Source organism: Melospiza georgiana, chromosome 4, assembly GCF_028018845.1.
Source record: "Melospiza georgiana isolate bMelGeo1 chromosome 4, bMelGeo1.pri, whole genome shotgun sequence".
Lineage (NCBI taxonomy): Eukaryota > Metazoa > Chordata > Aves > Passeriformes > Passerellidae > Melospiza > Melospiza georgiana.
In genome coordinates, this window is record NC_080433.1 from 45,369,432 (window position 1) to 45,393,896 (window position 24,465).

Genomic DNA, 24,465 nt, shown 5'->3' on the forward strand with positions numbered 1-24,465 from the left:
TGTATTTTCCCTTTGCCCAAGTGCTCTATTTCAAGCAGAAATAACTTTGCAGATGTGATCATTTGGCTATAATATCTGATGTGACCATTTAGCTATAATATCCCACTTTACAATATAATTTCAAGGCAACCAGTCTTCCAATCCCAATATATAAATGTTTTACTTAGTACTGATCACCATACAAGAGGGAGGACACTTGTGATTGCAAATCCATGAATTAAAGGCTTTAAGAAAACATGATGCTAGAACTCAACCACCTCATCTAGAGATGAAGGTCCATAAATTAGGTTAACACTCAATCAGACAATAATAAAGAAAGAGGGAAGATTACATAGATTCAAAAATCTACAGATTCTAAAGCCAAAATGACTTATATAAAATTTGTTCTGCATTAATTTAGTTATTTAGGCAAAAAAACCCTATGGTTTCTCTTTCTATTTTAGAAAATTCAAGATCTGAATAATGTTTCAGAGTACTATCTAATGTGTCACAACTACTGTTTACTCTCACAGTGAAACTACACACCTCTTTACTAATTGGAAGATATCTAGTTTCATTTACTTGAATTTATCTTGCTTCAGCTTTCAAAACAAATCTCTGTGTCTTTTCCTGCTAAATTAAAGTTCAGGATAGTCTGGAAATTTAACTTTTGTCCAGTTTTTAGACCATTTTACACATGTTCCACTGATTTTTTTTATACAGTGACTATTTTTAAATACTGAATGGATCTGTAATAAACAACACTTGAAATAATGACATAAATCAAAATATTTGTAAATTATTAGTAAGTTGTAAGAAAACAAAGTCCTTCAAATAGGCAGCAAAACCAAACACTGTATAGGTTGCAGAGTAACTGAGCTGCTTTTAGGAATCAAATAGCGAATAAACCAAAACATGATTTTTGCATTATTAACACTAGGGTATGTTGTTATGGTGGTATATAATCTTACTGGAAGACAAATCATGTCTGGAACACATTGCAGAATAGGAAGTAACACCTTTCAAAACAGATTATTACCTGTGCAGACAATACCAAAGGTCAGGAAACATTATTGCCCTTATATTACTAGAGAAACAGACTGAGTGAAGTTCTCAGAGACATTTAAGTAGATAAACAGTAGATAAATCTGTTTAAGCAGATAAAGATTTTTTTTTAATCTCATAAATAGGTAAATCCTACTTATTCTGTAAGTAACTTGGTCAGGGCAATCCAAAACATCTGTAGCAGAAACAAAACACCCATGAAACATACCAGACAAAATCCTCAACAAAATGACATTTTTCCATTCATCGCACATCTTTTTTCCTACTCACTATTTAATATTCCAGGATGCCCTGGTTTCTTCCTCACAGTTAAACTTCACATAGTAATGAAAGACATATATAAGCACCTTGACTCTACTGACTTCTGTAAAAAGTAAGCAAGCTAATAGAGTCTTTTTTTCTATCCAGAGACCAAGAACTATAATGTACATGTAAAGAAATTACAGAGTTTCCCTCACAGGTAACATTTAGACACATGTTGGATGGCTGGTCATATTATACAGCAGACAAAATAAAACAGCAAGTAAAAACTGAATGGAGAGTCAAGGCACAAACACAGGACTATTCTCTCAAGATAGATCTCTTTTCATAGCTACTTTAGAAGTACTTTCTACCAATTAATTACCTTCAGGAAACTCAGAAACCCTACTTAGAGCTTATGGAACAATAGGCTTGTCACAATTCTGCCATCTTCCCCACTCAGGGAAAGCAAATGCTTTCTTGACTTGTTTCAGGAAGGGAATGGATTCAAAAAAGCAAGGGAACCTTAAGAGGGGCAAAAGTGTCTTCGAGAGATGGGAGAAGAAACAAGAGCAAATGAAGCCCTTGGTGTGGAGGGCAAAGAAATTGGAGAAAACCATTCATTTCATCTTTCCTGAACTTTTGAGAGTAGGCAGAACAGAGAACCATAATACATTCATAAGCAGCACAGAAGCTCTCCAGACATTCACAGCTCTGGAAAGCAGAGGCAGCAAATAAGGTAGCAAACACTGGCACTCTGACTAGGGAGGAAGCAAAACAGGTTTGCAGGCAGAAGGATAAAAAGCAAGAGGTATAGAGAGTAACTGGCATAAAGAAGAGTGGCTTACTGAAAGGAGAAGCTTGGAAGATGACCCTAAACAGAGGGAGGTGGGAGGTGCAGAAGGTACGTGCAGTAAGTTCAGTTATAGGAAAAACAAAATACGTAGATGGAGTGCCACACCTTCCAAAAGCTTCTTGACCTAGACCTAAACCTACAGAAAAATCCCAACAAATCTGTCCTGCTGGAGTTGATGCTCTTTGGAACCTATTGGCCTCACTCTCTGAACACCCTGACATGCAAGGAGCCTGCTCCCCACTTGAATCTCAGAGCCACTTCTGTTTCGCCAACCTTTGTCCAATAGAGGAACAAACAACACAGGATGTCTTGAGAAGCGAACTTGCCTCTCCTGCTGGGCAGCATGACTGTTTATTGATGATTTAAGTGCTTTCCTCCAGGCAGTGGATGACTCAGTACCTTGTCAAGAGGTAAAGCACACTGGTTTAAGAGGTCTAGTGGAAAGCAATTCTTTCCTATTCAAAAAACGTACCTAGTTCCTGTCAGTGTAAAATCTGACTTGCCTTAAGCCATTGTACCCTATCTTAATTTGTCTACCCAGACAAATACACTAGTTATTCATCCAATGATTAATGGCACTACCTGAGTCTGGTGAAGCACTGCTCATTAGCAGATCTCACTAAGATTAATGCCAATATTCTGCAAATTAAAAGGAAACTGTGGCACACCCTAGTGAAATCACTTGCCAAAGATCACCCAGATCCTCATATAACCTATATGCTCCTTGTATAACCTATGATACAGCTGAAGCTTTCTCAGCCTCAGCATTGATATTCCACTGCTATAGGAAAGGAAAGTAGAACATGTTGGCTACTTCAAGGAAATTAGGTACATAGAGCCCTTTTTTGCAAAGTGCTCTTGGGAAAAGGCTCACTCATGGACAGTTAGCCAACACTGCCTGAAGGGATGAAAGTTTATGCACTTTCTTCCCCTGAAGAAACTTGGATACTCACAACCTGGTAAAGACAAGCTATAACCAAACTTAGAAGAATTCCTCTGTACACAAACTGAACATGTCTTTGAAATCTAAAAAATGCAGAGCTGAGCTAAGGTATTCAGTCCAATTTTCTCCATGTAGCCTAATTCTCTCCATGCCAACACAAAATGATGTGATTTTATCTTTGATCCCAGATTAGTTTTAACTAATTTTTAAAGACCCACTTCTACATCTTGATCCTCTTAAGTCGTTACAGATCACAATTACTGTAAGTCAATTTAATTCAATTTATCTCAATTTTATTATACTTGAAATTCCTTAATTAATTGTTTCACTTGCAACTTACATCTTGTCAAAGTTTTTTAATACAAAAGATAGTACTGAATGGAATTTTATTTAACAGGAAACAAACTAAGTCTTATGCATGAACCCACAAGAACATGACTACTACTAAAATACAGTACTGTGACAGAGCACACAGGAAGTGATTCAGTTGATTCAATGCAGGTATTTGTAGCACCTGTGACTATAATCACTTTAGCTGTTTAGACTTCCCTTAGAGTTGATGGGCATTACAAGTCACCTCTGGATGCACTTTAGCTAATCTTAAAGTAAACCTCAGGTGGGGGGAATTGTACTCTAAAAGCACTCACCTCTTGTAATTCACTCCAAAAGCAGGCTTGAGTGACTAGCTCATATGTACACATCTGTGCTGCAGACAATCTAAAGTGCCGTGAGATTCATTCAACTGCACTGTCCAAAAAGACCATACAGAGATTGATTCCCTGTTCTGGGGGAACTCCTGAATTGTGGAGGTACAAAACCAGTGTGATCCTTTCATATATATAGTCAAATAACAAACATCATCTCTCACTTTATTCTACACACCATAAACTTTTACTTAAGAAGACTAGCAAGGGTAGGTATTCAACAGAAAGCCCTGGAGAGAGGGCAGAGTGCCTGCTAGCTGAAGGTAGATGCTCTATCCTGAACAGAAAGCAAAGAAGAGCACTTGAAATAAAGAACTGCTGAAGCAGTTGCAGGGAAGGGAACAATAAAAAAATCAGCAAACCAGCACATAGGGTTATGCAGAAGGCAAGAGGCAGGGACAAGAGGCCAAATGTGAAGAGATACAAATAAGCTAGAAACTCCTTCAGCATTATTCTTTGAAGAACCAAAAATTATGTCATTATTCTAAAAAGTTCTCATGTGAGAAAAATGTCAGCAACACAAACCAGAAACCGTGAACTACAGCTGATTTTCTTTGTAAGGGCAAAATAATTGATTGTTCTGAAAATGCATTAGAGTGGGGGAAGGAAAAGAGCTCATAATAGGATGACCTATAAAACACACAGCTCTTCCATCCCTCTTTCATTTTTTCATTTTTTCCTTCAATATCAACTTCTATTTCTTTTTAGTTGTGCTTTTGTGTGCTTCATTGTTTTTGTTTTAACCATAGGATTGAGATTCATCTAACTGAGTGCAAATACCTACATTGTAGCTAAGTGGTGCTTACTCAGTTGTACACAGCTGAGGCAGCTGCCCACACCTCCTTTAAAGGCAAAGGAGAGAGAAGCAAGAACTTAAGTTCATCCTGATTCATCCAAAGACATACATCTAAAATAGGACAGATGAATTTCACTCTGAAGGTGCCTGTTAATCTTCACTGATGATACAGGGAGATGGGGGCTACTTAGTTGCAGGTGTCTACATGGTGACCATCTCAAGTGAGATGACATCAATCTCTCTGAATATATTTTACCCTGTAAATTACAAAAAATTAAAAATCATGAAAAGGTTAACAGTGGGAAAACACCTCATCGAGTTTGCGAGGGCCAATACAGCATCGTGCAGCCTTCCCTATCAATTATCTCATGTAACACCAAGTATCAATCATAGTAATTACACAGACCTCAATTTATCTCTTCTTCACTGAATGCCCACGTTGCCACCCTTCTTTAGGAATTGAAGCTGTTTGATTTAGTTCATAAAAATACTTTTGTGACAAAAAAACTAAAATCAGGAAGAATCCTGTTAGAAAACCATCCCCATGGCATCCAAGGTGCAAGCAGGGAGTGAGATGCTGAGGAGGGGAACACTGGACTACCAGAAAAAATTATATGACTGAGGTTCTAAACCAGAAATTTAATACATCAATTTTTCACAAAATCTCTACCCATCCATTTTGCTTCCTCTTCTCATTAAATAAACATAACCAAAAACTAAATACAGGTGATTTATTAACTTTCTTCTATTGTGCAGTAGTCAATTCAAAATCAGTCTTGATTAATATGTAATAACCACCTGTTTTTCAAATTCAGTGGGACACAAACAGAAGACCTACAATTATTTTTCTGTGTGCTGATAAACCTGCAATACAGGATTAAGGTTACCTTCCCTCTAGCTAAGAGAAATAACTATAAATAACTATAACTAATTCTCTATAACTATAGAGAATTACTCTATCTTCTGCCTCAATTACACTAAATTTTATTCATACTGTTAGAGCTACTGTTATCAATAGTAAGTTCTTATAATCAGCTTCCTTTTCACTGATTAAAACAAGACTCAGACCACACACAGGCACACACAAAGGCATAATTCTTTCATAAAGACCTTCTGATTGAAGATGAGAATCAATATACAAAATTTCACGGCTAGTACTATATACCTGATATATACTAGTATTAGTGGTTTTTAATTAATCAGCCACAGTACACACACTTTAAATAGTTCTTTCCTTAAATGATTCACCCTGAGCTATAGGTGGTGTGACTTGTCAAAAACTTTTTTAAAATCCATTGTCTTCTTACTCTCCCCTCAAGAACTCCGGCTGGATAGTAAGAACAAATTCCCCTTTGCAGCAGTGATGACTAGTCAAGATCAACAGATTAATCCATGTCCTCACTTATCTTACCCTTTATACGCTATAGAGTCCCCATTTCATTGGAGAAGGAAGACAAACTCACCAGCCTACAGCTCCCAAGCAATCCTCTGGCATGGCAACGATTTGTTAGGATGGTCTACATCCCACTGCCAGAAGTTCTGCAGCTCCACATCTGGTTACCCTCAGAAGGTGCAAGTGGATGCCACTCAGATCTGCAGACTTTCTAACAACTAACAGTTCTTTTAGCTAGTGTTTCCCACACACCTACCTCAAACTGGTGGTTTCTGCAACCTGTTACGAAGATTAAACTGAGCATGGGAATTAACCTGTTCTTCAGCAGGAACGTCCAGCACAAAAAATTCATTGCACTCCCCTGGTAGATCCTTAAAAATCTCAGTCCCCATTTTACACTTTGACCATGATATGGTCCCTCACTACATAAGCCAGAGCTTATAAACAGCTTATAAACCTGCTGCATACAGTCAGTCAGGCCTACACTAGCTCACCAGAATCACCTCAGAACACAGAAAAACTTCCAAATTTTGGCTAATGTGTTTACAGATTGAAACATATCTTCTCTTCATGAAACACACAAAGAAGAATTTTCTTTTAGAACTGTGAATGTAACAGAAGCAGCATACAGGTTGTGGTTTTTTCTTTTAAATGTTGAACATATTTTTACAGTTCTCTGTAAAATAGAAGCCTAAGGATATCCACAATCAAATCAGCTTTTAAGTGAGTGAGTATCATTTCATTTCAGCTTAAATTTCTTAAATTCATACATTATTCTTTAGTTCTCAAAATCTGGGGTAATTCTGTGAGTCTAAGTTCATTTAAAATATTAGAAGAGCACGTTACCAAGCACTTATACAAAGAATGCATATTTGCACTTTAATTTTGCAATGTGAACACTAGCCAACAAGTAATATCCAAGTCACGTGTTTCAAAGCAATCATTCTTTGTTGGTACTAAGCAACCACAGCTGGAAACCCCATGAAATTTAGCTTATTGGGAAAAAACACAGCATGAATTAAAGTAAAAGAATAATATACATCAAACACATAGCAAAAATGTGACATTTTAAAAAAGACTTACTTTTTTAAAAAAAAAAAAAAACCAAAATTAAATGTGCTGCATCTTGGAGATATCTAACAGAAAAGAATTATGTTTTGACTAAGTCACACCTGTGGAATTTGCTCAAAGAAGAGCAGAGAGGTAGACAGAGGTACATGTATGGAAGTGAATTATTTAAAAATTTGGTTAACTGATGTAAGTAGTGTAACGTGTTACACTAGATGCAGTGCACTGAATTTACTGAATTCTTCTGTATGAATTGAACACTGGGTCCACTTTCAAACACAGGTATTGCATTTCAGCTGCATTTCCTTAAGCAAACACATTCACCGTATGCTCTCCTTTTTTTTTATTTTCCCACAAAGGGAGAAGTTCAGCCATTCCTCAGCTCCCACTCAGAAGGTTATGCTGAAATGTATTTTACTTTCCTACTTTTATCACCTGAACAGTCTTTTATCTTATGTGGCCTTACTCTGACAATTATGGAACAAGAGTGTCCTATTCATGGCATCAGTTACAACATGATCCTGTTGCAGACTCCAGAGAGATCTTTGCTAAAGCACTTCTATCAAGCTGTAACAGCAGAGATAATTGCAAAGGCTTCTCTGGAATTCTTCAGCTGTCTCTATCAAAACTATCTCATCTCTGAGAACTGCGTAAGTACCCACTGAGAAATTCTTTTCAGGGAATTAATTAGATTGTATCATGAGTCACCAACACTAAATTCCTCTTTCATTTTCAGAAACTGAGCACTGTAATACAACAGCGTAGCTATCTTCTGTATTCTCCAATGGCACCTCCAAATATTACAAGAAAAAATGAAGCTTAATGCAAGTGAATTTGATACATGCAAATGCTTCCTTATTCCATTAGGGTAACAGAACATACTTGTTTAAATGAGTAAACATGTGCTTATGATTTCCTCCCTGCGACAGAAATGTAAAATGTTTAACTTAATTCCAGAGGCTTTGTCTCTGGATAACCCACATAAAAGCCAAGGGAAGAAGTACAGAAGGAGATAGGTATATGCAGACCATGCAGCATACTGGTACCAAATGTCACAATATGAGACTATCCTGAGGGTCTTTGCCCAGGCAATCATTCAGTGATGCACTGAAGTACCTTAAGCATACAAGCAACCCAAACAAATTCCCCAGCCCTACACACATAAAGTTGAACATCTATGTACTTTGCTGATTGTGGCTCTCACTGGTTTCCCTGCACTTGGCAACACTTGTTAAACATTAAGGGACTATAAGGGACCAAACAAAACCATCCGTACTTGATTTTAATGATACAGACTAGAAAAAAAATCAGTCATTTAATTAATCTTCTTTACTTTTTAAAGCAACAGAATTTCCAACTGATATTTGCTTATCAGGCAGTGCACACTCACAAATTAACATGTTGTTTATATTCAGCAATAAAACCAGGATATGTTTTAATAAAAAAAATTAACTTAAATGGCTTTTAAAACTTCATTAATAGCATGGGTAAACCACTATTTTTCAAATCAGCAAGTATACCTGCAAACCTGTAATGTTTCTTTTAAATCCTCAAAGATGCATAAAAGCACCTTACAGAATGAATTTTACAGAATGAAAGGCCATTTATCTGATGCCAAAACATCACTGAAAAAGCAACATTATATTCAAGGAGAGCTTTTCACTTGGAAATCATAATAATTTTCTATTCTGATAAACACAGCTGTTCTAGGGCTGGATAATACCAAAATGGTCAGACAGTAAGATGGCTTTGGCAAAATAACTGTCTTAGTCATAAATTCGACCACAAATTTTAGGAACATGACACAAAGAAGAAAATTCAGGGGTACATGACCATAACGAATCATATTCTTCGGCTGGATATTGTCACATCATTTTCCTTGAATAATAAAATATTATCCATTGCCCAGAGAAAATGCTATCGTGACTCAACTTACAACAGGAGTTTCACTTGGCCTCAGCACCAAAACCCCTCTTACATGTTCTGACACCAGTGACAAGGACAAAGGAACATTACACTTTTTTATTAACTGCCTTTATTAAAAATCTTCAAAAAAAATTACTATTTTTAGTTCACTAAATACCACATAAGAATCTCAATTCATTTGCCTAAGACTGATTTGAAACTATCTATAACTAAACCTGCCATTCTAATTTCTCTTTTTTGATACCTCCTTTACGCTCCTTAAGTTATCCAGTCAAGATCAACATATCTTTATCATATCTTTAACCATATCTTAAACATATCTTTAAAAAGAACAGCAACAACAACAAAATAGTGTTCCAGAGGTTTTTCTAAAGAGTCCCTTTTTGAATAGAAATCTTACAGGATCATATTTTGATCAAAATATTGACCATATTCTTATGTCAAGTTGTTTGTTCCTTTTGTTTTATTTCACAAACTCAAATTTATTTTCTATTTCTAATTCTTACAATTTCTTCCAAGTTACTTTAACACTTGTAACTTCCTCTTCTGTTTATTGATCTAAACCAGGACGTGTATCAGCAAAATCAGCCCTTGTCTGTACACGGGCATATTTTTTGGACTCCTTCAGGGCAAAAAAAGAAAATACCTGTAACTTTCTGCTTTGCCCTTTGCTGAAAATGATCATTACAAAGCAGAAACAGAAAGGCAGAAAAGGCAAGTGCATGTCAAGTGCAAGTGCAACTACCTCCATGTACACCTGTCTTTATGAACACTATTTTAAGTCACGAAAATATCTGAGACACAGATGCACTATTTTGTTCCTTCTAATGGTTTCTGGGGAAGGAAGGATGGTAGGACATGGTGTCTAGACCTACTGTTGCCATTTCTGCTTTGATAATCTCCTCCAGCCCTTAGGAGCTGGCATTTGCCACAGCCTTTCCATGGGAAACAGGCAGAAGGCTTGGACCACAACAGGTTGTATCCTCCCAAAATCTCTGCCTTCATGGAGTGGTCTAGTCTAATGAGCTCTTCTTTAAAATAAAATGCTTTTATTAACATTTGTGCTCCATCTTTATTATTTCCAGTCAAAACCATATGCAATTGTCCCTGGCATGTGGAATACATAACATTCCTGAAGCACTGTCCATGTGTAGTTGCTTAAATAGCACACACTGTAGTTTCCATGTTTCTTCTTCAGAAAATAATAACTAAAATACACTAACCAGTGTAAAGGGTTAAAGACCATTTGCTCCTGTTTGAGTCAGGATGGTAGGAAGATGAGTTAAGATAAGTATTTCAAGTATCTTGAAGCACCTGCCTAGCTTTAAGCATTGGCAGCCACCAGCTAAACTGGGACAGTCTCCATACTTCAGGACAAGCACTCTCAGAGCTGCTCTGAACTTGAACCTGTTTGTTTCACTGACTCCATTTCAACGACTTTCATACAGGAAGCAGCAAAACCTACAGCCTTTTTATCTGAACAGAAAGACATTATTTTCATTACAAGACACCTCCTCTGTTACAATGCATTAGGAACAAATGGCTCCTGAAAGCACCTTCTGCAATCTGGGAACTGACCTGTTGCACTCACAAGTCATGGAAGAAAAATCAGCATCACACAAATGTGCACCCTCTGGACATAATGGCATCCACAGACAACAGTACAGCTAAAATAGGGAAAACAAAAAGCTTTTCCTTTGTACCATGGCAAGTGAAGGGGTTCCAAAGCCATCTCTTTTGTATTGTAAGACTTTCAACAAGTCTGATATCACCTTATGCTACCAATTCAACTAAATAAAAAATAAAACCTATTGTACAATTTTTAGGGATTTATCTAGCATTTCTTTCATTGTTAATGAGCTACTCCCACTCTTTTGTCACATTCAGAGATGCACATCATCACAACTTCATTGCACTCATGAACTGGCTTTCTTATAAACTACTATTCCTGAATAGAATATGGGGTAGTGGTTTGGAGTTTTTGTTTTGGTTTGGTTTTATTTTGTTATTTCATTGTGATTGTGCTTCCCAGTGCCTGAGGAACAGAAGTAAAAAAATGAAGTTTTTAGAGAGCCTTTCCAGTGACTGTATTAGCCCTCCTGTTCTTCCACATTCTTGCAGAACACGCTACATTGTAAATTTTCAAAGAGAATTATACCCAAAAGGGTGAGCGAGCCACTGCTTTCAATTTCTTAAATTCTCCTTTGCCAGAATGCAGGGAAGCTGTGCATTTTTCTTTGTGTAAAGTTTTAGTTGAACTGATCTCCTAATGCAGAATGTTGCTTTTGAGGGGAAGCAGGAAGCATGGTTTCCCTTTATTACTATCAGAAATAAATCTTCCTTCCATCACCTGATACTGAAAGAAGAAAAAGGAAATTTTAAAGATGTGGAATAGAGTTAAAAACGAAAAGGAAGTTATACATACAAGGGTTTAGGAAATAATTAATTGTTTGCATTATAAAGTCAGGGTCAGTAACAGGTCTCGCTGCTGAGGTTAATTTAGCTTACATGGAAGGAAAAAATGAATATTCTTCCCTATTCCAGTCATCCTCTTCCTTGTTTTGATTATTGTTTGTCACTTCCCAAGGCATATTCTTTTGGGGGTACTTCTATAGCTACACTCCATCATAATGGTCTTGCCTGCACTGATTGCTGCCAGAATCTCCAACCAGCACACTTCAAAGCGTGCAGCAGGCTGACTGAACTGACTTCAGATATCTGGCTCCCTAGATGTCCTTTCATCCCTTCTCTTGTCTGGCTGCAGCTGCTCATCTAGGGCTATGACTCCTTCAGTTCTGTCTGGGATGGCTCTCCCTCAGGTTGCTCTGGCTCTGGCTGTTGCCTTTGAGATGCAGCTGCCTTGTTTCTCCATTTTATTAGAGTCGGTTTTTCCATGCTGATTGTTGCTCCTCGTGTTATTCTTGCTGCACTCTCTCCTCCTCTGATGCTGCAGCTCTCCAAGGCAATGATTCCTGCTGTCAGTTATTTCTGGTGTGGAAAGGCTGTCACGCTTTTTGCTTTGATTTAACAATTCTCAGCTCTACTCTTGTGTTCAACAGGCTATATTTTCTACTGCACTTGGGATATAACCACTTTTCCCGTCATCGTGGGAGGACACTATCTCACTTCCAGCTGCACTGGGAAGACATATGCACTCTCTGATGCAACTTGAGAGCCTTGAATCATCTACCAGTACTGTTTATTAATGAACTATCACGACTTCTCATTTTTTCTCTATTTATTTGTGGCCCTAGTGGAGGATGACATGCTTCAATCTGAAGAATGACTAGCATGATGCTTTTCAAAGAGGCAAGCTTTACCCTCAACCATTTAAGTGGAAAAACATTGTGTGCTGCCAAGCTGTAGTGTCTGCTTCACTCTGCTTGTGGGATTACCTGAATGCCATGGGGTTTATGTCCTGGATTTCTTCACACATGCAATCACCAAGGATGAGAAAGTAGAAATGAAAAATATATTCAACTGTGAGGCAACTAAATAGCAGATTTTCAATGGTCATTTCTGAAGTGTGTAGAAAAAGGCATGACTTTAGAATGACAGCTAAGTGTGTAGCAGAGATGGGTACTTTAATGGTGTCTGATTTATACCATATTGATGACAGTAAAGACAATGAAATAACAAGAACATTCTATGACTGTCATTTCACTGAACAAAACTTATATCAGAGAAATTTTCATCATTTCAATATCTTGTAGAAAATTGCAGAGAGAATAGAGATCACATGGGCAATCCAAGCACTCAGGGAGCACAAGATGGACATTTAAATAAAAAGTAAAAAGACCATGAAAAAAAATCTAAAATGCAGGGAATGGATGCTGCACATAGTGGTAAACTCTTTAAAAATATTTTATTTAAGACAGTAGAAAAGTCCTCACTGATGGTCTCGACCCAAAGTTTAGTAGAGTCAAGAGAAAAAAATTCCTGACAGCCTAATGATTTACAGCAATTTAAAAAGTCACTCAACCAAAGACAACCAAAAAGTTATCCCAGAAACACCATTAATAATTTTCCTCCAGCAGGGTTCATTGTGTGTCAAGGGCTTTGTGGCACCTGAAAATATTTGAGCCCACACCTAACCAGGTGAGAGCCTTCAGTGTAATTTTACAGTTTGGATTTTACCGACACACTATTCACCATAGCATTTACACCAGTAGACACTAGAGAGCTAGAGGAATAGGCTCTATTCTGGGTATCTAATAAATAAACTTATTTCCAAAGCTGATTTTCAGTGTAAGCAATGAATGCATGCATACAAGATTTTCTAGGAAAGAAACGATGCAAGATATGTTAAATTTGCTCTAATTTATCCTCAGAAGGAACAGTGTAAGGTTTTTCAAGGAAGGTACTGAAAAGAACAGCTACAAAATAAGTCAGGAAAGTTTCTTCCTATTAAACAATAGGCATGTATGCTGTTAATGAAACTTTTATGCTTCCTATTATATAATTAAGCTTGTATCTTAAACCAAAAGGATAAACAGCTACAGAGAATAGCAGACAGAGAAATTACCATACAGGAAAAAAAAAGACCTCGTAGGTGAAAGAGTGGTTATTTTAATCTCCCCACCTATGAAAGTGTGTAAGTAAATTCGGCTACTGCCATTTCCTAAGGTAGTTTGCTAGATTTGGTAACTGGGCTCAAAATTTACAGGATCATGCCCTGGTATGAACACATCCAGTGTCACCTAAGGGGAACTGGCCACCAGAGCAGCTAAGAGGAGAGATGCTGCTGTATCCACTGGGCATGGCCACTGTTACTTAAAAGGAACATTTACACAGATAGATACAAGACAAATTTTGTACTGTAATCTCCACAAAAAACAGACTGATCCTATTAGCCTGCATAAAACAGCTATCAGTATACAGATGTGTCCTATTGTCCTATTTGTCATTTCAATGTAAATGAAAATTACTCGATGGTTGCAGTTCATAAAATTGTCAGGTACTACAGTTAACTGTAAGATAGTGCTATTACTGTATAAATTAGCAAAAATAATTAGATTGAAATATGAAGATGCTCATGTAAGATAAGCCTCTGAACCTATCAAGGTCTAGCTATCACCAGAAAGCATATGATTGAAAGATTTAAACAATGGGAATATTCAGTATGCTAAAAGCTGCTGGCTGTTATAGCTTAATTGACCTAGAGAAATATTTTCCAACACACCTAAGGGATTTTTGAAAATGTTACTTGGGCTCTTGAGCAACTGCAGCATTTTAAAATCTTGTCATAAGTAATTTGTGGTTTTATATTCCATCATAGGTACTTATTACATGGTCACATATACCCACACATACACACACACTGATTTGCCCATCCTTACAGACGTATGATCCTTTCATGGAAGAAGACCAAGGTGAAATTATTGCAGTCTAGGAATAGTTTATGACTACAAGAGAGGATAACACCTCTTTTTCATCCCAGAATGAGCAGGTTCAGTCACCAAGTCAGTTCTATGCTGCTTTGCTACAGTCTCATGTTAGGCAGAAAATTATGCAGAAGAAAAGATAATTTGACACAAAGGTCACAGTCAAAAGACTCTTGCAACTGAATCATCATCAGAGAGCTCGTGTACAGAAAGGCTGCAGGCAGCAGCCACTGTGTCACACAGCAAACACATATGGCCATGATACACAATTTTATATGTCATAGCCTGTGGCAGAGAATAAGCTATATGGTATGGTGGGAAACACCAGCTTTCAGGCCATGTGCTAACAGCAAGCCCAGTCATGTTATGGAGGAGGGAAAACCCTCTCACTCCTGCACAGAAGCTGCTGAATCCAGAAACTGGCCAGAAGACTTCCAAATCATTGAAATGCAATTCAAAATTGATTGAATTTAATATCTATTCTTTCACCAGACCAGAAGGCAGTTTCTCCACTCCCAGTGTTCAGTAATGACTTCAGAGTTTTCACCAGCTGACAGTAAAACTCTTATGCATAGAAAAAACTTTACATTTAGATTTAGCCCTTGGTAAATTTTCTAGAGAGTTTCAATAGGACAAAAACTACATCCTTTTGCTTTTTAAAGCATCTAACACAATTCAGACCCTGTCAAAAAAAATACATAGTAATAAAAAGCCCTAAATCTTGTTAGTGAATTTTGACAGCCTCCCAAGTTTATTTATAACATTTACTAACACTTGATATGTTGAATGTAATTGGCTATAATCACTTTAGAATATTCCAAATGCATTCCACACAGATTAGTTTCCCATAAATAGTTTAACAATGGTGTTTCTTTTACAGGTGGAACATGATCTTCTTATAGCTCCTGACTTATCTGTATCATATAGATAAGCTTAGTTAGTCTCACCTTTTTATAGGCAATCCAGTCAAACACCCTGTCAATGTCTGAGGCTTGCTGCACTTCCTGGGATACTGGATGTGAACTGGCCAACCCATCCAGCAACATCACTTCATGTAGGACATCTGTCAGAAATCTCTGCTTTTCCTGAAATACAGCATATGCAGTAGTATCACAGACAAATACATATTTACAGAAATTCAGAAATGATGCACAGTTACCAGAGGCAGCTGGCTACCATTACAGTTGACTAAAATCAGACCTTCTGCTTTGAATGTAAACCACCATGACCTCCCACAATCTTGAACAGGTATTTGGAATAGACTCAGACTTGAGATCCTTTGCTGCAGGGAAACTTGACTGAAATTAAAAGAGCATTAAATGAATCAAAATGCATCCATATGTGCAGACTGGAATTCTGATTATGATTATTCATACACACAAGGAGTGGGGAGAGAGGAAACTAGCAAAATCTTCAATCACAAAAATAGCTGTCCTCCAGCTCACTGCATATGCAGGTACAAAATTTTTCGACAAAGATGGGTAAATACAATTACTACTTTTATTTAGTGAAGTTTAAGTTATTTGGCTCTTAGTGACAAGTTCACTTAGCAGATTAGTGTGGGACAGTACAATTAAGAGAGCTCACAGCAGTGTCACAGCAGATGCTTGCACTCTTTCATGACTCTGGTATAGAAATCCTTCCTCCTCAAGAGCTTGAGCCATCTACAGACTTTGTAATTTCCATCTGAAGAAAACCATTATCATGTCTCTTCACAAGTGGGAAAAGAGCTGCATGCAGTTTAAATGACATAGTCAAAGTCACAGCTACATCAGAGGCAGGTACAACCCAAACAACATCCAACACAAGCACTTGTTTGATTACCTTCTATAAATATGGATAGCAGAGGTATTTCAAAACAGCTACCTATTTACCCTGGCAGCAACACTAATGAAATGTTCATGTATACTCTATGCATTGTGCTGCAGTCATTTGTACAGTACAACTAGATGGGGCTTTTTCAGCTGAGAAATGACATGCCCTCCTCATATTGCATTCACATAGATGTCTTTTATCCAAAACACTTTGTCAGGAAAGAAGAGCTTTATTTACTTGCTTTTTCAAGTCAAAAATAAATGCAAAGAATGAATTAAAAATTACATAAGGATTAAATAAGCTTTTTCACCTGAAATGGCATATCTCAAACTTTATCTAAATTATAACAATTCCTGAATCAATGTCAACCTCCTGCCATGATATAAAGAAACTGGAGAATGCAGCATTTTTTTCAAAAGCCACCTTGATGTCATTAGGTAAAATATACACACAATTGCATAATAAATTCTATGTTTAATTTCTTGGGTGGCAAGGTTTTGGTATCAATGTGTTACTTTAAATTATTTTTATAAGACAGCTGAAAAACTCTCCCAGTGTGGATCTATCTAGAAATAAACCTTTATGTTAAAATTCATTAGAGCACAAGAAATGTACCTTGAGCTGACTGCATATCCAGGCAATTAAAAACACAGGGTGCAGGAAAGCCAATTACCTACACACTCTTAGCGTTCTCATCTGGCTGCATGAGGTAAGGTTTGTAAAACAAAAACTAATGTCTTTTTCATATCATTGTTAATTTTCTTAGGCATAAGCAGTTAGTAACTGTCCTTTTTTAATGGGAAAAAAAGTATAGAGAAACAATTATAATGACAGTTCTACTCTGGAGGAAATTGCTGAGGTGTAAAAATTGTAGATATATTTGTTACACTTCACTCACATTCCTTATCAGTCAGTTACAAAGCCCCAGTTTCATCAAATGTATGATATGTAACAGATACAGGTGGAACACACCTGTCTCATAATTCAGGTTTGGGTCCCAAAAGACAAACAATTGTGTGAGTAGATTGTTACTGTTTGGAATTAACTCATTAAAAGGACCTTGGATAATCACAAATTAATACCTTAAATACAGAACCAGAATCAAGAAAATCAGCACATGACAAACAAAGCGAAGATGCAAGAAGAAAACTATGCATTTGAAAAGAACAGGATACATTTTGGTTTTCTCTTAGTTTCTTTGGTTATGTCCTGAAGGACTGAAAAGGAGAACTTCAGATTCATGACCATTCATTCAAGTTACGGAGCTGAAATTTACGGCGGACTGTCACACTGCGATACAAATGGAATAGTTAGTATGCCTCCGAAAACGCAAACCTACAGGTTACTCAGAATTAAGAAGGCTTTTCACCTATAAAGCTAAATTTCTTGAACTAAAACGATTTCCACAACATTCCCAGCCCTTCCCTTTAGAATAAAGCCCCTGAGAGCAGATTGGAGAAGCAGACTCAAATATAGCTCCCAGGAGGCACAGACAGACTGCTGGTTGACAAGGGACCTACACCTTGAAGAGGTAACAAGCAGCAAACGTGCAGAAAGAAACTTAAACTGCCTTAATTATGTTGACAAAACACTACTTAAGCTCTTGAAGTCCTAATATCACATTAAGGGGAAAAGGTCAATATGTGTGACCAAACTGCTTACACAGATGGAAGAAGGGCTTCTATTCCCTAGTTATTTTACCCTGTGCATACAGTGGAATTGATCTGTTCTAACTGACACCTACAGGAGTAAAGAAACACTCATGACAGAAATGGTAAAGGAAATCAATCTTGGAATGTGTTTAATGAGACCAGCAAGTCGGAAACATGATAGGTGTCAGGTTTGCAACTACACATTGAAACAATGACAAAATGCTGTTAAAGATGACCCTTCCCTTAGGGAGTTCAACTGCCAGAAAAAAGGCAAAGACTGTGATCCAGCTGTGAGGAAAAGAGGGCTTCAGGTGAGTCCTGCAGCCTTGCTTGGGAAGTGTCAGTAGCCACGTGCAAGTGCCACATGAACACAGGGCCAGGGCTCTGAGCAGGAAGGATATCACAGCAGCACAAGGTGAGTCTGAAATAAGGACAGAGCTGCTTCCACACAAATTTGTGGCTCACTTTAAAGACAAAGAGGAAGCTCCTCCACTCCCTGTCTTCCTACTGCGCACTTGGAATCCCAAATCTCCATCTCTTCTCCTCAGAGCTTTTCTTGAACTGTGTATAGTCAAAGTCTGAGACACCAGACCTTTGTTGAAAATAAAACATATGACAATCATATCTGGTGGTTCTCTTTCTTATTCTTTAGAATGCTTCCAGGTGCAGGGACTGAAGTGCTGTTATCAGATGAACATGTCTTTAAAATATCTACATTTTCTGACTATTCCCAAATATCTGTGGTCACTAGACTCAAGTATTTGTCTCTTCATAGGAATGATTTCTTTCAGTCTTCACCAGTAAGACCTTCTCTGCTTGGCACAAGATTTCCGTGAAAGACTTGTCCTTTTTCTGTGCTGTCCCCTCCCTAGCCAACACTCAAATTCACCTTGTTCTGAGATAGTGACCACTCTTCATGTATAAATGTCCTGTACCTTCAAGAAGCATTTACCTTCAAGAAAAATGTATTGTGTATAACAGGGTAACAATGATGTAATGGAGAGAGGTTGCTGCTGGTGATTTTACAACATCATATTGAGGTATAATATAAGAGCAAAAGCATGACAATAATTTAATACTTAAAGACAGTCACGTAATTTTTAATTTCTAAAAATTAATATGAAACACTAAGGAAAAGAACTAAAATGAAAGAAAAAAAAAACAAAAGGAATTAAAGAAGCACCATAATGAAAGCCCAAACTGATAATTAGTACGCAAAAGAGATCAAAGGCCTCAATATTAAAGTCATTGCCTTTGTTCTGGGACAGCCATTTGAACACTTTATGGACTGCGAAATCTACATGAATAAAGCTTAACATTGGTGTGCAAATCTGAAAATGACCTTGCTGACAAATTTTCTGAAAATATCATCTCCACAAGAGCTTTAGTAGCCACCAAGAATACAAAGAAGATAAGTGATCTTTCATGCCTAAGAGAACAAGCATTTGCAAGACACAAATATTTGGGTTTACGTGGAAAGTGCACCCTAGGGAAAAAGAAACAGGGGCAAATTTTTAAAGCAATCAAAGAACACCAGCATATACACTACCAGCAGTTGAGTTCTAACAAAATATATTACAGGATGAAGCTTAAAAAAACAGAGGAATATAATCTACGAGGAAATCTAAGGTTTGGTAAAATACATTAGGGCCAGATAAGATCCACTGAGAGCCGAAATCAAGTTCTTTCTGTCTACATGCTTACAAATCCTAAGTTGTCATAGCACAGGAAGTCTCCTGAGTACTTGCAAACAACAGCAATGTTTCCTTCTTGCTTTCCAATAGTAATCTTTTGTAAATACCTTGAGCAATTGAAAAACTGGGGTTTTTTTAAGTTTGCATCTCTGATGTGTGCCTCAATTATGTGTATAATTTACTGAAGGAGGTCTGGAACACATTCTACATTGATCACCTGTAAACATGTCACAGTTCCATATCTACCTTCATAACCTTCTTTTCTGCATTTCCTGTCAAAGATCTTGCAAAATTTATTAAGAAATTTTCACGCTGACGGACAAAAAGGCCTATTTCATTCTCCAAGATCATGTTTTGCCACCATATATGTAGTAGCCTTCACTAAAATAGAGTCATTAAGCAAACAGATGAACAGAGTTTTCCTCATGCATTTGCCTTTAGAGCATTTTAAAATATTAGGCAACAACGCATGAAGCTTATCCTCTAATTCAAACACCACAGAGGAAATTTGTAAAGGAAAATCACCTCAATTCAAGAAACAGTAAATAATACTTAAATGAAAAGGGGCTTTATGATGTAGTTGGCATACTGAGTCAACTTCCAGCAACTACTGTCAGAGGCTACCATTCATGAAAATACTTTTCAGGTATTGCACACCTAGACTGTGCTTCAATCTGAAAGTGATGATATTCAACAAGTTAAGTCCTGAAGGAAGCAAAGATGTTATGCAGACACACCAAAAATTACTTACCAGTTTGTGCTCCAAGTAACTGCACACTGCCACAACTTTAAAATAAAGAGGTAGCACATTCAGGATTGCTGAAAATTTGAGAATCGGTCTTTCAGTTAAGAATGCCCTCAAAAATACAACTGAACTTTTCTATTGAATTTCCCATATCAACCATACTTTCTGATGAAGTGCATATTCTTGTTTCAGCAGGGAAACCCTGTAATGAGTCCTTGCTTTGAGGCAAAAGTTGCTGCAAAGTTTCTCATCTTTACTGAAGATGAAGCGTCTACTGATTCAAAATTATGTGAAATTCAGACAGCTGAGTGAAGTTTTTTTCTGAAATGAAAGCTTCATCTAAACCCTGAACTCAGAAGGTTTGAACTCACATTACTCCAAAGCTCCCATCATAATGTCATTTAAACTGCTGTCTCAAGATGAGCAGAAAATGACACGAAGCTAGGAGAGAGTGACATTCTCCAAACCCCTACTTAATCTCCTGAATAAATGTTTCATCTAAATGTTGATCTTCACTTATGTCTGATCTCTAACTGTTAAGAGTTAACTACTTAAAGAATTCCCTATATTAATCTACTTTGCCAGAGCATTAAAAAATTGCAAAACCTGTCTTTAGGAAGTAAACATGGAAATGGAAATTCTTTTCTTAGTTATAAGCAAAATTTAGTATAAGGATTTCTTACCTGGTATGCTTAAAAAGGGCTAGTAATTAGGAATGAGATCATGCACCTTACCTTTAAAATCTCTTTTTTTCCCGCCAAAGTCAATTATACATGAGATTCTAGTTAATTTTACACTGAAAGCTTCCCCTGTAGTCAAGTAAAAACAAAAAATCATACAAGGATTGACTTCACTGAGCAGTTACTGGAGGAAAAACACTCCATGTGGTATTAATTAAAGCCTTACTGTACACCAGCATGGGGAGCCTTTAACGAAAAAAAAGAAAAGATGAAAGTAGTTTTAAAAAACGAGAGGTTGAATCCCTCTCCCTTAATGCTGAGCCAGCATGATATTTATGTTGGGTTAGAAGGATCAAGCAGGCTATAGCTCAGGTCTGAAATGCCAAAATAATAATGAAATAAATCAAAAAGGTCCATATCTTAAGTCTACTTCAAAACTTGTAATGATTTTCTGGGTTTTCTATGAGTCCAACAATGGCTTAGAAATTTTTACTGATGGAGGCAAATGCATTAGGAGGCATGTGAGACAAAGCACTTTAAAGATATGCATGTGTTCAGTGGCTGAATTCACTCATTATTCCAACCAAATCAATGAGAAAGATGGGCAACTAAGATCTTTTATCTATTTCTTACTTGTTATGATACAGACACATTGATACACAGCCTCATCATTACTTTCAGCTGTCTGTAGTAATAGCAGGATTGTCCAGACTGTGGAACCTAATAGTGTAAAGGAAGCACAGCTCACTTAAGGAAGGAGGAAAGATACCCTTCCATACAGGTAAAAAGTTTTCAATTTAATAAGAAAAACTAATTTAAAATTTCATTTTTAAGAAAAATTCTGGCAGATATGACCATCCTTAATTAAAAAAGTAGTAAGCAAATAAGAAAGTAGAAAATCCTATCCCAAGACACTAATGGATCAAGAAGACATAGGATCCAAAGCTATTGCTGGTATGCTACACCTTGACTCAGCCAGTGAAGTTGTCAGCAAAGCTAACTTTTATATAATAAAAAAAGGGAGAAGGCAGCTGGGCTCTGTGAAATGCTTTCTCAGCACCAAGCCAGGTACTGACTGCTAAAGTATTTGATGCTCATTTGATGGATGTATGGTCAAATTACATGCCAGTAATTCCTGCTGTCATAGTCCTCAAAATCTAACCCAGTACCAGAGACATTCAAGGACAAACATGATGGTTCCTTCTACCAGAAAATATGGAGGGAAAAGATCAGCCAATAAATTTCTGGATCTGCAAGCCTCAGCTGAATTCCTTCCTTCACAAAGCCACATGCAAAGGACTTCAGGATATGAGAGAAACAAGCCAAGAGAAAGATGGAATATACAGCTGCAAACAGGCCTCTGAGAGGAGGAAGGAGAGCATGGTAGATGAGAAAAGACAGAGCGCTGAAGTGGAAATTACCATCATGGAGTTTTCCACTGTAATTTTCTCTGATTCTAAAACCAGCAAAGGCCCCTTCCACAGAAGTGCGATTACCTTGTATTGGTCATAAGATCTTACAGCTCAAGAACTCACATCCAGCTGTGGTTGGTTTTTGATGACATGGAGAAACAACCATAGGGGAAGCCTCTAAAACAGAAATCTTGCCTTTTTCTAAATCATGAAATAGCAACAGCCAGGGAATTCACATGCAGATGACTATTCTGAGCACACATGATCAAGCAAAATTTCCCGATCTCAGAGGAACACTTTGCAAACACAGATTTCTTTTTAAAATCATCCTGACAACATAGAAACAACTGTTTAAAGTTCCCAGACCTTTAAGAATGAAATCTAGCAGTAAGAATTTGAGGCATTTTAGAATCAGAATTTAAAAAAACTCTTAATTTGGGAGACAGGCAAGGCAAGAGGATGAAATGGGAAGAATGGTGAATTCCTTCCCATGGCAAATGTCTAATCACTGTATAGCAGAGAGAGCTTTCCTGCAAAATTAAACAGCTTCATCTTCACAAGGTAAAAAGTAACATGCAGGGCCTTCTTTTTTTAGCTAAAGGAAGGAAATGAGAAATTCTAGCTTTAATCTGAAGCGACTTAGCTTTGGAAAAGGATATTAAGACACTGGGATAATAATTAAGAATCTCAGCACAGAAAGCTCATCTTCCTGTTTTAAAACCAGCAAAACTTCATTCCCTTCCTTGGGAAAGTTCTGATGTACTTTACATTAATTGTAATGGATAATGGACACTTCCATCAGAATGCCTCTTCATTCTCTTTTTCACTCAAAATGTTAATCACAGAATAATCTGAGCTGAAAGGGACCCACAAGGATCACCGAGTCCAAGTCCTGGCTCTGGAGAGGACCACCACTAAGAGTCACACCATGTGTGCAAGAGCAGTGTCCAAACACTGCTTCAACTCAGATGGACTTGGTGCTGTGACCACTTCCCTGGGGAGCCTGTTCCAGTGCCCAGCCACCCTCTGGATGAAGAAACTTTAACCTAATAGCTAACTTCAGCCTCCCCGGATATCTTCAGGCCATTCCCTCAGGTCATCCGGCATCACAGACCAGTGCCTGCCCTTCCTCTTCCCCTCATGAGGAAGTGGTAGATTGCTATGAGGTCCCCTCAGTCTGCTCTCCTCTGGGCTGAACAGACCAAGTGACCTCAGCTAGAGGATCCAGGACATAAGGACAGCAAGGGTTTAATAAGGACTGGATTTCCTTTCTCATTAAGATTATGCAAGCATGATGAAGTATGGCAGTAGATGCCTTCTGGACAACACAAGAAATTCCTGACATATTGGAATGCTCAATAAAGTGTTGCAGCTCCATGGTAGTTGGCACTGTTATCCATTCATCTTTCCTATTGTAAAATAGTCTGTGAGACAATTAAAGAAAAACTGAGAAAATGAAAAATGGCAGGGGGAAGAAATATTTAAGAAAGCTAAAGAACCTGGAGAAGAAGGAAAAGCCAAGACATAGGTTTCAGACAAGAATCATAGATCCCTGTTTTGTGCAGAACTTGGGGCTTTTGGTTTAAGTAGTATTGGTATGAACATGCCTAAAAGACAGCTCTTCTCAAGAGTCTCAGGTTCAGTCATACCAAGGCTGTGAATGCCTGATAAGATGGAAACTGAAAAATGCTCAGCTCTGCTAAAAGAGAAACATTTTCAGACAAGTCATATCAAAATTTTAGTGGTTTATAAGCCTTAATGGTGAAAGCTTACATTCCTGTAGCCTATAAATATCAACAACTTAAGAGAGGAAGCTGTAGATAGATACCATTTTTTCAGGTGTATCCATTGCCCAAGTTGCATTTCCAGACAAAAGTGCTTTTTCTGGAATGGACTACCAGTCTTCTGCTTCTACAGAAGTTATCCAAAAAAGAATGTGACAAAAAGTCTTTAGTAAGCTAAAAATAAGCTGATTTTGACATTTTAATCCATGGGCATCTTGAGCAAACCTTCAAGGTTAACATTTCAAAATTATGAGGGAAAGAAGTTAACTATCTAACTTACCCAATTCTTTAAAATAAAGAGGATTTTAGTTTATCACTGTTTTCCTGAC

At 37.4% G+C, this 24,465-nt stretch overlaps 1 protein-coding gene across 1 annotated transcript in view; it reads right to left on the reverse strand.

Annotated features, from left to right (window-relative positions):
• The window catches only part of TRHDE (thyrotropin releasing hormone degrading enzyme), a 210,402-nt gene that overhangs the window by 97,943 nt on the left and 87,994 nt on the right, over positions 1–24,465 (reverse strand). The window contains exon 6 of the mRNA XM_058022136.1: positions 15,302–15,439. Coding sequence (XP_057878119.1) covers positions 15,302–15,439 — 138 coding nt within the window. The remainder of the gene's footprint in view (positions 1–15,301; positions 15,440–24,465) is intronic.